This window comes from Oxyura jamaicensis, chromosome 5 (assembly GCF_011077185.1).
Source record: "Oxyura jamaicensis isolate SHBP4307 breed ruddy duck chromosome 5, BPBGC_Ojam_1.0, whole genome shotgun sequence".
Taxonomy (NCBI): Eukaryota; Metazoa; Chordata; class Aves; order Anseriformes; family Anatidae; genus Oxyura; species Oxyura jamaicensis.
The window spans coordinates 19929646-19945400 of NC_048897.1; the positions used below are offsets into that span (position 1 = coordinate 19929646).

The 15755-nt window shown below is 44.7% G+C and overlaps 1 protein-coding gene across 5 annotated transcripts in view; it reads left to right on the forward strand.

Moving 5' to 3' along the window:
- RGS6 (regulator of G protein signaling 6) overlaps positions 1 to 15755 on the forward strand; it is a 270640-nt gene that overhangs the window by 209376 nt on the left and 45509 nt on the right. For all 5 annotated transcript variants that reach the window (XM_035329204.1, XM_035329203.1, XM_035329205.1 and 2 more), the window contains 3 exons: positions 3782 to 3892; positions 7184 to 7309; positions 14495 to 14681. In XM_035329204.1, the coding sequence (XP_035185095.1) occupies positions 3782 to 3892; positions 7184 to 7309; positions 14495 to 14681 (424 nt within the window). The remainder of the gene's footprint in view (positions 1 to 3781; positions 3893 to 7183; positions 7310 to 14494; positions 14682 to 15755) is intronic.

The following is a 15755-nucleotide window of genomic DNA, read 5'->3' on the forward strand; positions in this document are numbered from 1 at the left end:
TATTTCCCATTACTTCCTCATCTCAAAACTGGCATTTCCAGAAACAGCAAGTGGGCAGGAACACACAAAGGCTGGTCCCATTTCTGTGCAGCAAATCCTTCTCCCTCATCGCCCAACCATACTGCCTGTCTGCTGACCACTGACACTTGGCATTCACCATTCTGCAACTGAAGGCAGAAAAAAATGGGTGAAAAATTAGTATCTTGTTGTACTGTAAAAGCAAAAGAAATGACTCACAAAAGAAAGAACCATTGCAGGGGTTTTGTTTCCCACCCCTTCACAAGCCTAGAGCTCATGTACAGAAAAGTCTTTCCTCTTTCAGTTTAAAAACATCCATTTTTCATTTGCGGGTTAACTCTGGATGTTCATCTCCTGTTAGACTGGTACTGTGTTTGCATCTTGCTGTGTGTGGTGTTCATATGCATACTGGAGTTTATTCCTACTGGGGTTGTAGGGCCAGTTTCTGCTCTCACTTACTCACATGAAACCCTATGGAAAGGTTAGGTTTGTATCTGCACTACCCAAGGCAGTGTTTTATAGAAGTAGATTTCTCACAGAGGGAAATCAAAGCACAATTTGGCTTGCAGAAAATTCAGTCCTGATAGGAAACTATGGACAAGTAAAGAACAAGCTCAAATTTAGCTTCCTGAGAATGACTGCTTCTTTACTCAGATAGATACTTGTAAGTTTTGCACATTTGCAGTGAAATCGTTGAGACAAATGTGGGGATCAGCACGGTTTTCAGTAACTGCTTTTAGAGTAAAACTGTCTTGAACATGATGGGCGTGATAAGGGCTGATTTCTTATGGAGAAATAACAAAAGATTTTTTATTTAAACAAATTAAAATGAGATTATCCTATAAAATTTTGTGTTCTGCCATGCCTGCTCCTGTAATTATGATGTGTATGCTACACTAGGCAAATTACATAGCAAGAGCTCAACAGTAAGTTCCTAGTAGCTCGTAAAGTTTAACAGTTTAAATGAAAATTTATCCAGTTAAAAAGGAAACATTCAGAGGCATCCTGAAATCCTGCATATGCTATTTTGTTCTGTTGAATGCAGCGCATCCATATTTATGTTTTGGGCTTTTTGGTTCTGTTCTGATAAATTTTTCCTTTACCAAAAAATGTCATTTTTGTATTGAATTCACTAACAGAGTCCGTAATATACTGAGACTAATAATTTCCAGGCTGGTAATTTGCAGACAAGTGATTGTGTTTTGCTTGATTTTTTTCTAGGTAGGTATTTTTTCAATAAGATGGGCTCACTAAAAATCATTGACTTCTGAACATCAGGTCCTGTCCACATAGCAGGACCGATATAACTTGAACCTGTTGTTCAAATTATACTGATTTTACAAATGTTAATGACAAAAAAAAAATATCCATTAGTTTTCAATAAAACTGGACAAAATACAATTGTCCTGGTCTGGAAGGGCTTTGGAGCTCTTTATGCAGTGCCTGTGGGTGGCAGTGATGCTGGAGGGTCCCAGGCTGTAGTGTTGCAGGACTTAGCATGAGGAGCAGCAGGGAGGGCAGCCTGGAGGTGGATGGTCAAGGAGCAGGAGGGAAGGGATGGGAATGGGCTGATGGGTCAAGAGGCTCACAGGGATGGGTGGGGGGGAATGAGTTTAGATGGCCTAAGTTGATCTTTTGCCTGAATTGAAACCTGTGTGGCCTGAAAGCTGCATGTCAAACACTGAATGCACACTCCATGAGCAGATCTGTTGATTAAGGAGGTGCTGTTACTAGCAAGGCACTTTTCAGGCTGGGCCCAGCTTTTGGGCCAGAGGCATCCCTCACCTGCTCCAGGCACCTGGGAAACAGTTTATCTTTCTTCCACATCCTTTCTCCCCATTTGGGAGACCTGGATGCTGTCAGCTGTAGGATTTGGCGATGAGATTTGACAACTCTTCAGCAAAACTGTGAATAAATTCTACCCACTATTTTCCCTGACCGCATCAGGTAGTGTTGATGCAGTCCCAGTGCATGAGGCATTATAGAAATGGCTGGGGAAAACCTGAGCATCCTCCTACCGGAAGTAATCTCAGCTCCCTGGTTGAAAACCTCTTACAAATCTGTGTTATTCTCACAGTTTCCCCAAATTATTGTGAGGGCTCAGCAGGGCCCCCTGATTGTGAGGCAGTCAGGTTCTCAGTGCAAGCTCTGCGCCCTTCAGCGAACTCTTAACCGCCATCTCTTCTGCCAGAATTACATTGCAGCACCTGAAAGGCCAAAAGTCCAGGTTTGCATTTTGGCAGAAATGCTTTCCCATAGGATTCCCACTGTAGCCTCGTTTAAACAACGAGACAGTGATTCAGCTGTCATTATACTGAATCAGCAAAATGTGTTCAGCAAATCCTCCCTTGTTTCATTTAATGTAGCTTTTTTTCCCCCTTTTATTTTTTGCTAGTACTTTTCTTATCACCTCTGATGCCGCCTTATTATTTTATTAGGAGCAATTCAAAATTTCACAGCAGATTCCTCCTGATTGATCCTTTTTGTTGTTGGGTTTTTGTTTTTTTTTAAACCAACCCTCTCTCTCATTGATGTCTCAGGAATTGCTGCTCTCTGAAATTGGACGCTGCTCTCTCGTCCAACCCTTGACCCACAGCAGTCATGAAATGTAATTAATGAAATGAGACGAGACAGCCCTGTGTGCCCTGAGGGGCAATGGGAACCTGCTGTGGTTACAAAAGTGTATGATTTTAATGCCTCATGATACGAGCTAGGACAAACAAAAAGAAGTAATTACTGCAGAGCAGGTCAGGGAAACTTTCTACCTTTTGTGGCCCTTTGTTTCACAGGGTCTTTTCGTGCTCTTGCCTTTTTGAGATGTGGAAGACCAGAGGTAAAGTGACCATGGACAATCACAGTGAAAGTAGATTAGTTGTTCAGTATGGTGAGACTCAATTAACTTATTTAATTAGTTGTCAGACAGAGACAGAAAAATGAAAAAGTGCCTTGGAGTATTTCACATATAGACTAGGACAAAATTCTTTTGATTCTTTCATGTATGCCATCTACTTTTTGTAAAATTGCCCCCAGGTCCCAACCCCAGTGGAATGCCCGAGTCGCCTGTGCAAGCACAGCCTTTTTCCCAGGAAGCTCTTAGGACTAGAGCCTGTATTTCTTATCTAACTAGGCAGGAAGCAAATCTAGTGTAAATGCTAGGTGATTTTCCAATATCTGTATAATTTACTGTATGTTGAAATTAATTATTGTAAACTACCATTGAAGTATATTGCAATAGAGCCATTATGCTAAATGGTATACCAACAAGAGAAAACAACCTATAGGCTGAAGATCTGACACAGGACTGTGATCCTTCACAGGTGTATGTGTATTCTTACCTACAGTGCATGACACTATTTTGATGAGTTATTCACAATGCATAAAGTTAACTGGGTGCAGAAGTCTTTGCAAAAAAAACAAAAGGGCAAGAGGCAGTAGCAGCATGCAACAAATGAAGAGGACACATGCTTTGTAGTCATGTTGCTCCCTGCATAAAGTCCTAACATACCAATTCAGTTGCTGCCACATCAGGCTTCTTGTTGGCACCTTGACAGAGCCAAGCTTAAGGAAAATGCTGTAGTGAATTGGTGGGTAAAATCCTTGCATGCACCCTCCCTGGGAAAAGGGAATCCTGTGGGTCCTGAGAAACTGACTGATCCAAACAAGTGAAAATAACAGCACCAAAAAAAAAGGAAAACAAATCTATAGCTCTGATATGTGACTGAGCATTCAGGCACTGATTTTTATTTTTTTTTTAATATGTCAGTTTAATAGCCTACACAGAGCAGTATGTGGAGTATGACCCCTTTATAACTCCTGCTGAGCCTTCCAATCCCTGGATAAGTGATGATGCAGCCTTGTGGGACATTGAAATGAGGTAAGAATTGGCAGTTTTAAGTAATATTAGAGTTGCCTTGCAATTTTATTTGTATGCTTTTCCCACAGGATAGGAAGTTGGACATCTGTAACTTCACCAGATACTCACATAGCTCAAGTGTAAACAGAAGCTTATACTCTATTATTTCTTCAGTGAATTATACAGCCCTTCCACTTCCATGTGACGTGATGTGCGTTACTCTGTAAGACAGGTAATGGGTGTTCTCATGCCCATCAAGAACGTGCATGGACCAGACTCTGAGAGCCCACAGATACACAATACTGCTCAGAGATACTTGTTCCAGCACACCTCCTGGGACCCTTGAGAGACAGCTCTCAGGTCCTCCCCCAGTCCTGGGACCCCATGCAAGACACCACTGGCAGGACAGGATGGGTTAGAGGTAGTGGCCATACCCTCTGCACAGAGGTAGGTTAGGCACAGGAGCCAGATCAGTGCAGCTCACGCTTCATGTATGAGATTTGGCAGGTCAGGATGATAATGGATTGACAAAGTGAGTTTGGGCCTCACCTCAGTGAACAAACTGGCTTGTCTCTGTTGTGGTGTGTAGGAGATGAAAAGGAGGAAGAATGACTGCAGGACCTCCACTGCCCTGCACCTCAGAGAGTTTCTCCAAAAAACAAAACATGCACAGTGCTGCGATTTAGATCACCTTTTGCTCATGCGATGCTGTTGCAAGAGAAACCCAGCCAGCATCTCTGTCTCATGCCATCTGTAGCTATCCACAGCCCTTATAGGAGGACTGGAATTGTCGTGCCTGCCTCCATGTCTAGCAGCTATATGACAGCAGACTTGGATGAAACCTAGAGTTTGTCAAAGCCTAGCTAATCTACTGGGTTAACGTGGGTAAGGTCTACCTGTTTGTGTCCAGCAGCATGCAAGAGAACAGTGTACCTGAAAAGCGCTACCTGGTTTCCTTTGATTCCTTTGATTCCTTTGACAGTGCTTGCTTATGGCTTTTTTTGGCCTTTAGCATATGCCTAAAGCAAGATGAGCTCTGGGTGTGTAGGAAGTTGCTGTGATTCACCATGCTTCCTATCACCTTTGCTGCTCACTCACGCATCCTTTGGCTGACTACTGCAAGTGCTCAGCCGCTTCTCCTGCTGTTGAGCTGCCATTTTTGAACTGAACTGGGACCTCCCTTTAGCAAATCTTTGAAAATACCAAATCTAATTCTCTCTGTACTTGAATAATAATGTAAATTTTAAGATGCTGATAGCCTAAGGGAGCCAATTCATAGTGAATCAGTGTTACAGGAAAAGGGCAAATTATTTCTCTATGTAAAACCCATGTGATCTGGGATGTGAAAGGTGGCGTCACCTGCTTCTCTGAAGGTCACAGAAGTTTGTAATTAGTTCCCTAATCTATGCCTCCTTTCACATAAATTCAATATTTTGGATTTCCTTTTTAGTCAGTTTCTCTCATTTTTTCCATCCTCCCTAGCAGGGTTAGAAAGAGATACAACTCAAGCAAAGTACTTCTCTGGAGGAACCCTACCCACAAGGTAATCCAGGCATCCATTACTTCTGGGTCTTTTAAGGTAGCCAGAAATCCCAGAAAATACTTTTGTGTCCCTGAGAAATTCAATTTACCCAGTGTCATGACTTTTGTGGGAATATAAAGTAGACGCTTGGCTTCGGCTATGATTTCAGAGTTAAGGAAGATGATTCTCCAGCTGATGAAAAGAGAAAATATATTGTTGGGAGACAGGAGAACAAACATCTCTATATTTCTATTTTATTTCCTATTGTAAGAGACCTCCATGCATCTGCATCTAGTTACAACTTGCATGAATAATTAAATGGTCCCCAAGAGCTGCGGTAGCCCTTGTGCTGCCTGCAAGGCTGTTTCCTTAGTGAGGAGGGCAGAGCCCTCGTTCAGGAGCACAAAACCCCCCTCCCTTCTGAAGGCAAAGGCAGCTTCTGAACAGGGACAGCTCTGTGCCGCTGCAGCTTATCCTTCGTGGCACTGGGGAAATGCCTTGGAAAGCCTTCAGATTTAGACAGTACTTTGGCCTTTTCAGTTTGTGCAGTGGCAAGCAGAGCAGCTGCTGATCCCTGTGTTCAGCAGGAAGTTCCCTGGACTCGGCTGATGCGTGGCTGTGCACCAGCGCGGCTCTCGTGTCCCCATGGCCAGGCTGGCTCACGCAGGAGAGGAGGAGCCAGCCCCGGCGCTCTGTGCCTCGAGTGAGGATGTGCCCATCAATGTTGCTTAGTCTTTATACCAAGAGGAAATGAAAGTGGGCATTTTATTTACCCCTGTGGCTTATTTGTCTTCAACACAGATCGCCACCGTCCCTTAAGGCTCCCAGATTAGGAATCACTGTGGACATGACAAGACATGCAGTTTAATAGATACGTACTGTTTACAATGGCTCCACTGTCACAAATGTGAGCAGCTGAGCTGTGTTTTAATGGTTGTCTCATAGTATGACGCCATCATACCAGAAGCTTTCAAACACTTTGTGAATCCAGATTGCACTCTGATGCAGACTGTCTTGTAGGATCCTCATTGTGATTCCCAGGCACTGCCTCTCCCCATAGGCATCTCTGCAACATGTCTGGCAATCCAAACAACAGCTTATGTAAGTGGGGTTGTATTAAGAAATAATGTAGCAGAAAGGTTGTGACTCATTTTGGGTGCCTCCGCATCTCAGTGTCCCAGCTGAGACACAAAATGGTGTCTGATTATCATGGAGGAGAGGACAGGGGTGCTTTTTAGTCTTGGAGACTCAGGCATCCAAAAATCAGAGGCACTGAAAAATAAAAGACCACAAACCAGTAATCATTTTTAGAACTCTTGTCCTCTCTGCTTCTTAGTGAAACTGCTTTTCTAATGCAAATGTGCAACTGAAAATCTGAAGCCAGTTCCAAGTGACCAGCCAGTGCTGTGTGGGGCACAAGGAGGTGCTCTGGAGCTCACCAATGGCCCAGAGAGCACTGCTGGCAAATTTCTGCTTTGACAGAGAAGAAATTGTTCTTTATGTGAAACGTACAGGAAATGTCACAGAAAATAATATCATTCACTGTCTCTCTCGTTTTGCCATATAAACAGCACCCAGATAATACAATTGCATTAACCATGACCTTTATAGCTTCTTTTTGTATGTTATTTGCTAACTTGTATTTCTGAAAAATCTTGAGGAAACAGCCACCACCATCTCCTCGTCTGATAATCTTCCTCCCTTTGCTGCTTAGCAGAAACAGCAGCAGCTGCTTGGACAGCAGGCAGAAATGCACATTCCATCTGTTTTTCCCTTCTCTATACAAACAGCAAAGAACCTAGTCAGCAGCGTGTGAAAAGATGGGGTTTCTCCATGGATGAGGTGCTGAAGGACCCAGTAGGACGAGACCAGTTCCTTCGCTTCCTGGAATCAGAATTCAGCTCAGAAAACCTCAGGTGAAACCTTTTCTAACTTAAATTAAACAAATGTGGTTAATCATAATGTCTTGCGTGGGTGAAATGCTAGAAGATGCAGCCCCTCCATCCTTGTCAGCAACACTGTTTTAAACCCAATATCTGGCCTTAGCATATTGCCCTAAAATACAGCCCCACTGAAGAATTAATAACTAAACTTATTGGAAGCACCAACAGCACACTTTGTTCTGGTGTAGCAGAGTATGCATGTCTCTTTAGCCCTTTCAGATGCAAAACTAGGTGCTAAACTCACACCTAACCTGTGCCTTAGGATTCACCAGTGAACCCCATGTAACCTAGAACTAACACAGTAAGGCATTTTCCCTTATTGATGCCAGGTATCTTCTCATGTTGACAGAAAGAGAGGCCCAGCTAGATACCCCCATAGATCCTGAGATAAACCCACAGCCCTACCTACGTGCAGCCACCTGGCTGGCGGTTGGCACGGGACAGACTGCAGCACTGACCGGTGCTAAGGATGAGGGTTTGAGTTGGTGGTATGGTGTCAGTGTGTCTTGTGGGATCCTTACCCTATCCCCTTAACTGAGGTACAGCAGGCCAGAGGCACTTCATAGATGTCTGCAGTGGCCTTCACCTGCACTTTGTTAATCTGGGAGACAGGGAAGGGCCCAGTAGTAACGTCATTTGACTGCCCTAGATACTGCAGTGTCCAGTAAGAAACACTTTTTTACGCAGCCTGAGTTGAATCACTGAGGCCATGTTGTGGTGCTCTGGTGCCATCTCAGCACGTGGAGGAGCAGAGGGCCCAGTGAGGGCCCAGTCCCGTTCCAGTAAGCCCAGTGGTTGTTGGCAGGCACAGCCAGAGCACTCCCAGTTCCACTTAGCGGAATCAGAATCGTGCTCCGGCAATGGAGGAAATCTGCTATCAGCTAAACATGCAGTCAGTCGGGTTTTGCGCCTTTGCTGCAATGAGAAGGTTTGATGCTGTTCTCACTTTACACCAGCTAAGAACTCGAGTGAACAGGCTTTCAGTTTATGTTTTGTTTAATTTCTTTCACTTCAACAATCATATGCATTAGTAAAGCCTGTGAACAATTGCCTTTTTATTGCAGTCTGCTAGCCTGTGAGATCTGAAAGTGAAATTCCCCAGAAAGTGACTTTAAATGACATTGGAACTGACTGTCATATTTATCCTATTTGCTTGCCCAGGGAGAAATACGGAAAGCATGCCAGTCACAAAACAATGAAAAATCAATGCACTTTAATGTCTGTCATTTTTAAAAACCCAAAAGTTACTCTGAAGATAAACAAGGGAGTGTTACTAAATTACTTAAATGAACTTGACATTGTACTGCTGAACAGGTACTGAACTTGTATATACTTACTGCACTTATGTACAGGGGTGCTCATTTACAATTAAATCATAGTGATGAAGTGCAAAATTAAGATACTGTATTGAAATACTCCTCAAATGGTTTTTCTGAAATATGTGTGGGGTTGCACTAATGAAATCCATCAGGTTTTACCACTGGTGGGTGTCCCCCAGGCTCATCCTACTCAAACAAATGGAGAAATTTTCATTATTACAAAGTAAGCATTTGCCTTTTGCGGTCAATCAGAGCTGTTCCTCCTGCAGATGTGCATTCTTTTGGTTATGAGAAAGCTTGTAGCAATGGGAGGCTGCAAATTAGTGGGCTGTGATAAAGAGGTTAAATCCCACATCCTTTTTGGAAGATTCTGGTATCATTATTAGTTAATATGGTACCATTACGATCGTTCTTACGGTATCATTATCGTGGTGTTGGCTAATGTGGTGTCATTATTACCTAATACTGGATCAGTATTAGCAAACCTGCTTAGGGCTGTAAATAATAATTAACAGGATGTAAAGGCACAAGTAGTCATAAAGTAAACTGGAATAGGATGGATTGTTAACAGTGTTGAGAAGCAAAAGGTGGCTCCCTAAGGCCCAGGTGTGGCAGAGAAAGCTCCTGAATTCCTATTAAGAGTGTGTAGTAGAAAGGAAAATAACTGCAGGATGCTTAAACATGCAAGTAAGGTTTAAGTTATGCCCAACAGCAAGGCTGGGATCCATCTCACCTAAGTGGTCAGCTTGGAAGCACATGACTTCTTCTGTACCATCCACTACCAAGTCTCCTTTTTGAGTGAGAGAAGAGAAGCTGAAGAAAAGTCAGTGAATTGCATGGGAAAGTGGAATCTTAAGTGGAAAGTTCCACTTTAAGTGGAAACAAAATGATAAGCAACTAAATTACACGGTAAAGCACCCATCTTTCTCCACCATCTATAAGCGTGTGATTAATTGAAATGAAAATGTCTGCATGGTGGGCATTTATAGCTAAATGCAATGCATCCCACCCAAACTCTTGGAAGCTGTAAGGAACTTCCTCAGGGTACAGCACTTGCTGTAAAAATTACTTTTGGACCCTCTTCCCAGTAACTATCCAGAAATATGAGAATTGGCACAGTGGGGACATACTATTTCTTGGGAATGTCAGGAGGATTTTCATTAACATTGGCAGCAGTCCTGTAGGCCATTGTGCTATCCTCAAGACAGATCTGTGGAAGTGGTTGCTGGAAAACCTAGAAATTCCTGGTCGTGCTAGAAAAGGGATTTCATAAAGCGTGCAACTGAGAGTGTCTTGAATGTAATTTGGTGGTGTAGCAAAGGGACCAAATTTTGCTTTTATTCCTGGTGGTGCAAGTCCAAAACCACAGGCTTCATTGTGGTGGGGTATTTCCATATCTTCCTAACCAAGAAAAATTGGTCCTGGTGGGGGTCTCGAGAGAGGCACTGCCTGAGATAGCAGCAGACTCGACTCAGTGACCTCCCAGGTCTCCTTCCAGCTGTTTTTCTGTGTTCTAATAAACTTGCAGGATCATGTCCACCAGTCTCCTGGGCTTGCCTGAGCCCTGCAACTTATTTAGTTACTGTCTGTCCATTATTTATGTGAGAGCAGGAAAGTCAGGCAGTTGGATATTTTATGTTCTGTTTTCATTTTAACTCTTTTTCTTGCTCTCTTCTCTTTTCTGTCTCTATTGCCATCTTTCATCTACAATGTGTTTTGCCTCTGTTGATTTTTGAAGTACCCAAACTATAGCAGAGAAAATGCCAAGCTTCAATTAAAAAAAAAAAAAAAAAAAAAAAAAAAAACCACCAGAGAGTTCTATAAATTTTTCATGACCTGGAAATCTCCTGAGACACCTTGAGATAGCTGAGATGTTCATCTAACTGGTGGATTGATTTTTTCCAGCTTCAAAGAGTGTCAGCTGGAAAGAGAAAGCTAGGTGGGAATATGGGACATGCTAATTTTCCCCACAGGGAAAGGAGACTGCACACCTGTTTAGAGGCCCAAACAGAGAACACATGGTCCTTTATGGGATGTACTGCGGCGCCTGCAATATAGCAGCGCAGGCGGTTTGCGCGTTATTGTGAACATATGTTGCACATGGAGTTAGCTGGAAAACGATTTTATCTGCAGAAAGCGTTTATATCTTATATGACACCTAATGGCTGAAACTTGGTGCCAGTTTTTTTTTCTTTAGCTTTCATCAGGAAATGAAGTTTTGAGACACTGGGGAAAGCAGACCCAGGAAGGGAAAAAACAAAACAACAAAAAAAAAGCCTTCTACAAACCTACTCCAAACCCAAGCCAGTTACTCAGAGAGTTTGTAACCGCTCCAAAAGCCATCCCAAGGGCTCGCTGTAGGGTGAGTTCAGGTGTGCTGCGCTCGCTGCCTGCACCCGCTGCCGGTAGCGCCCGGCGCTGGTGCCCAGGGAGCGGAGTCTCGGTCCCCGCCGGCCGCCAGGCGGCACGGGCGCTCCACGGCCGAGGGGAAGCATCCGCGGTGCGAGCAGCTTTCCCGCTGCTTAGCCCTGGGAAATCGCGCACACTCGGCTGGGAGGCAGGAGTGAGGTGCCCGCATCCCTCCGCGCCGGCCGCCGCTCGTCAGTGTTTGCTTCTTGTGCGCTGCGCGGCTTCATTGGCGTCTCGGTGGGCATCCCGAAGTGTGAGAGCCGTGAGATCCCGGAGTTTGGAGAGCCGTATCCTCACCCAAAAAAACAAAAAGGCAGCTGTACGAGGAGCTTGCTCTTTGGAAGTGGGGTGGACAGCTCGGAGGAGGAGGGGGAGGCAGCTGGGCAGCAGGCAGCTTGCTCTCCTTTACACCAGCTCTGCAGTCTGCTTGGACATGCAGCAGCAGCAAGGGCCCAGGGCTCCACTGGCCACTAGCACACAGCTTCACTACCTACCCCCAGCACTGATGAGGACAGGTCTCAGCCACCCTACACTCCCCATGCCGAGGATCTGGCCATTAAGCTATACAAGGGCATAAGCACTTCCCCTGTCTGAACCTCCTGTTGATTTGTACATATTACCTACCTTCATTCCCCCTCCTCCCAGCTGTGCAGTTAAAAAGATGGTTTTTCTCTTACTGAAGAGAGAATAAGGTTGTGAGAGGTGAGAGATGCGAGACAGGCTGCTGAGGCAGGGAGAGGGGAGTGTGGTCGCATTTCAAACTCTGACAGTCACTCAGTGACTTTGCTGTCAAACCAGGGGTGTCGCATCATGCCCCAGGATGGGGTCACAACACTGTGCTAATGTTGACAGTCTCTCCTCAGTCTCCAGTCATCCATATTTTGTGTCTGATCAGGTTTTAAAATTCATTTTTGTTTTGCACCATACCTCAAGAGCAGCCCCAGTGCTTCCCCAGCAGTCTTTTTGCCAAGGGTCATCTGCAAACTGCCCACAGCGATGGAGCACCCCCGCAGCACCCCGCAGAGAGGCAGAGCAGGCAGGAGGTTCAGGAGCTCTCTGTGCCTCAAGGAGGCTGCACGGGATAAAGCACCATTACAGGAAATCTCCTGCAAGTGACAGCAGCTTAATTACATGCTGGATGAGGCTAGAATGCTTTGTGCCTCTGACAACGGTTTGGAATGCCGTATTGTCAGCCTTCTCCAGCTTAACGTGCTGCTCTGTAAAGGGCAGAGAGCCTGGGATCAATGCTGCCTTCCCCTCGGCACACACAGCTCCATGCTGGTCCTGCTCTCCCCAGGACACCTGCAAGGAGGATGCAGGTGGGCATCTCCCCCCTCCCCTGCACAGGGTGACCACTGCAGATCAGCCCCAGCACCTCCTAGGGGAAAGGGGGAGCCAGTGTGACATCTCCTACTGCTGGCTCATGGGCGTGGGGCTGGGCTTGTGTCCCAAAATTTGCAGGATTGACTGAGGGAGTGCGTTTGCACTTTGAACACAAATTCCAGGGCAGTTGTTGGTGTGTCTGTGTGCTTCCCAGGCAGAAATACCCACCGCTCCCTTGAAAATGCTCTAAAAATCTCATAGGAAGCCCAGCTTATGCATGGGGCTTGGGTTGGTTTCTCCTGGCAGAGAATTTGCCTGGGAGTCATGGCTGCGGGGCTGGGTACCCCTCTTTGATGTTCCTTGATTTCCAGATACCAGCTCTAGTGAACAGCTTTGAAATTTTTACCGAGACAAAACCCCTTTGCCTTGAAGAGGCCATCCAGCCTTGGGCACAAATTCACAATTGCTTGCAGTAGGAAGAGCTCGTTCTTGTTAGCGTCAGGTTGGTTTGGTTGGGTGGTTTTCAGATTGAGCCAAGTGGTTATTAAAATGGATGGTGCTCCTGTGCTGGCAAGCTGTCACCTCGTGGCGCGCCCACTTCTCCTGCAAGCGTGCTTTGCCTGCCCGCCTCCCAGGCTCCTGGGGCAGAAGATACGCCAGCAGAAAATTTTCTGCCTAGCCAAGTGTTCGTCTTGAGTCCCAGCTACTCTGGGTTGATTAGCATCTTTCTTCTCCATGCCTTTTCTGCATTCGCTTGTTACCCTCACATCTGAAAATGAACGGTAAAATATTTGTAATGGAAAGACAGCCGTGCATGGTGTCAGATTTTCACTGTGAGTGCCACTCTTCTGGTGAGCGTGTGATAGCTGGGGGCGTCACCTTGTTCAAATAATAAGGTGTAGCAAGGCAGGACATCACATGCTCCAGGGATGGATTAAGTGCCTTACCTGGGTGACAGAGAGGGACAGCAGTGACAGGGGGAGTGCACAGGACATGGCTGGTCTGACAGCAGCAGGGGTGCAGGTATCATGAGCATCCTTGCCCCCACTGCACAGCTGCCTGGAAGGGCAGGAGCAGGGGATAGGCAAGGAGGAATCAGCTTGGCCTTGCATGCAGTATTCATGTCATCAGTTGTTTGTTTGTTTTTGTTTTTCCCTAAACAAGCACTTTGTATGTATAGCAGGAACGGGACGAGGCTAAACACATACCCGTGTTTCTGTGGCAGTTACACAGAGCACCAGGAAACCCTGCCGGCAGCTGATCAGGGGACCAAAGCAGCACAGGAGCCACCAGCCTGCTGGCTCCTCTGTCTGCCCTTGTTGCCAGTAGGGTTTTGCTTTAGGAGAGGTGGTCTTGTCCTCCTACCAGCATTAGCCCCAGTGATAGCAGGCTGGCACCATTATAGAATTTGGGATGGGAAATTAGGCTTTCATTTAAAAATTCAGCTGGTTTATTTAGTTGTCTCCCCTAATGACAAGTGGGGGGCATGAATTTTCAAGGTTGTACAACTCTTACCAATGCCCTGAACAAGTAGCAACCTTAGCTCTTCTTACAGAGCACAATGGCATGGGCATAACTGGGTCTATTTTCATCTCTTCCCATGGCATCCATCTGAATGCTGGTCAGTTTACAAGTCTCGAACAAAACAAAAAAAAGATTTCTCTAAGTGCCAGTGCTACTTCACCCTGGAAATGATATGAATATTAAGTTTGTTCTGCATTTTGCATCCCTGCCAGATGACAGATCCTGCAGGCAGAAATTACCAGCAGATTGCAGCGGGGAGGTAGGAGGCAGAGCCCACTCCAGCTGCATGAGCTCCGGAGGTTTCCTGTTTGTGTGCTTAATGTCACACTTCTGCGGGAATGGATTGAATAAGAAATGTATCACTTCTTAAAGTCACTTTTCTGATCTTAGCCATGTTAATAATGGTTTGGTGTAAAGTCTATCACACCTTCCCCTGAAATCATGCTAAAGGGAGAGTCTTCTGTGAATTCAGCTAGATACTGGGTTAGGCTTTGTCATTTGTGACTCTGCCCGGACTTATCCAAAGTCTTACCTATATCTCGCTTTTTCTCTTCTATCCACTTTTAATTTTCGTCCATTACAGGTTTTGGTTGGCTGTCCAAGATCTCAAAAAACAACCTCTACAGGATGTGACCACCAGAGTGGAGGAAATCTGGCAAGAGTTCCTAGCTCCTGGGGCCCAGAGTGCTATCAACCTGGATTCCCACAGCTATGAGAAAACAAGCCAAAATGTCAAAGACCCAGGGAGATACACATATGAAGACGCACAGGTTTGTTTTTGATTGTACAGAACTACTGCTAATAAAACTCTCAGTCTTACCGTGATATTCCACTATCACATTGTCACTGCTCACTTGTAAGAAAAAGGAGAGGCACAGTTGGAAGTGACTTTGAGGATATCTATTCAAGCTGGGCAAATGATATTTTCTTTGAATCTATCAGTTATAACAGGCTAATGCTCCCCTGGGAACAAATGTTTGAAAATTTACAAGTCTGCAAGGTGCAGTGAGCTGGAGCCATGTCTCAAAGAAAGCAAAGATGAAAGAGTGCTATAAAGTTCAGTTGGGCTCTCTACTCCCTGTCACAACAGTCCGTCACATTTACAGAATGGCTGATACCATATCAAAATGCTGATTAATACTCTTGTTCTATCATTTGTTTATTGTTCTATCATTTGTTTATAACTAATTATATCTCCCTAGCCAAACCCCAAATGCAGCATCTCACTCCAAGACAACTAGAAACTTGTCTAGCAGACAATGCCTTAGAATAATGATAGGACAGTAAGCAATGCAGTGAGCTTAATCCTTCCCTCCTAAGGGCCCTAGATTTATCAGGGAAATTTTACTGATAAACTGTATACGGAAAATGCCTTTAGGAAAACAGATAATCTGTGAAAAACTGCTACAAGCCAGGATAAAGCTGCATAACCTTCTGAAAAAGTGAAAATGTCATTTTATAAAGGCTAAAAAAGGAAAAAGGAAGAAGGGATCATTTGGCAAATATTACTAGGGACACAATTATAAGATATTCTCCTTAAAATATTTTTTATCAAAAGCATGTAGTAAAACCAACAACAAATGAAAAGAATCCTTGTTCTTATATTTTCTTTAAATTTTCACTCAAAGGCAGTTCTTCAAAATACTCCACTAACAAAATATTTCCGTCTCAGGGGAGATGTTGAGGACCATTTATACAAGGTTAGGTAATGAATTTTTCAAACCAGCAACAAATACTATATTTTCCTGAATGCAATCCTGCTCCTTGGAGCCCATGTAGAAGGAATGTACGCAAAGTCTCAAGGCAATCCCCTGTGAATATCAGACAACGTAAATGTTCTTTTT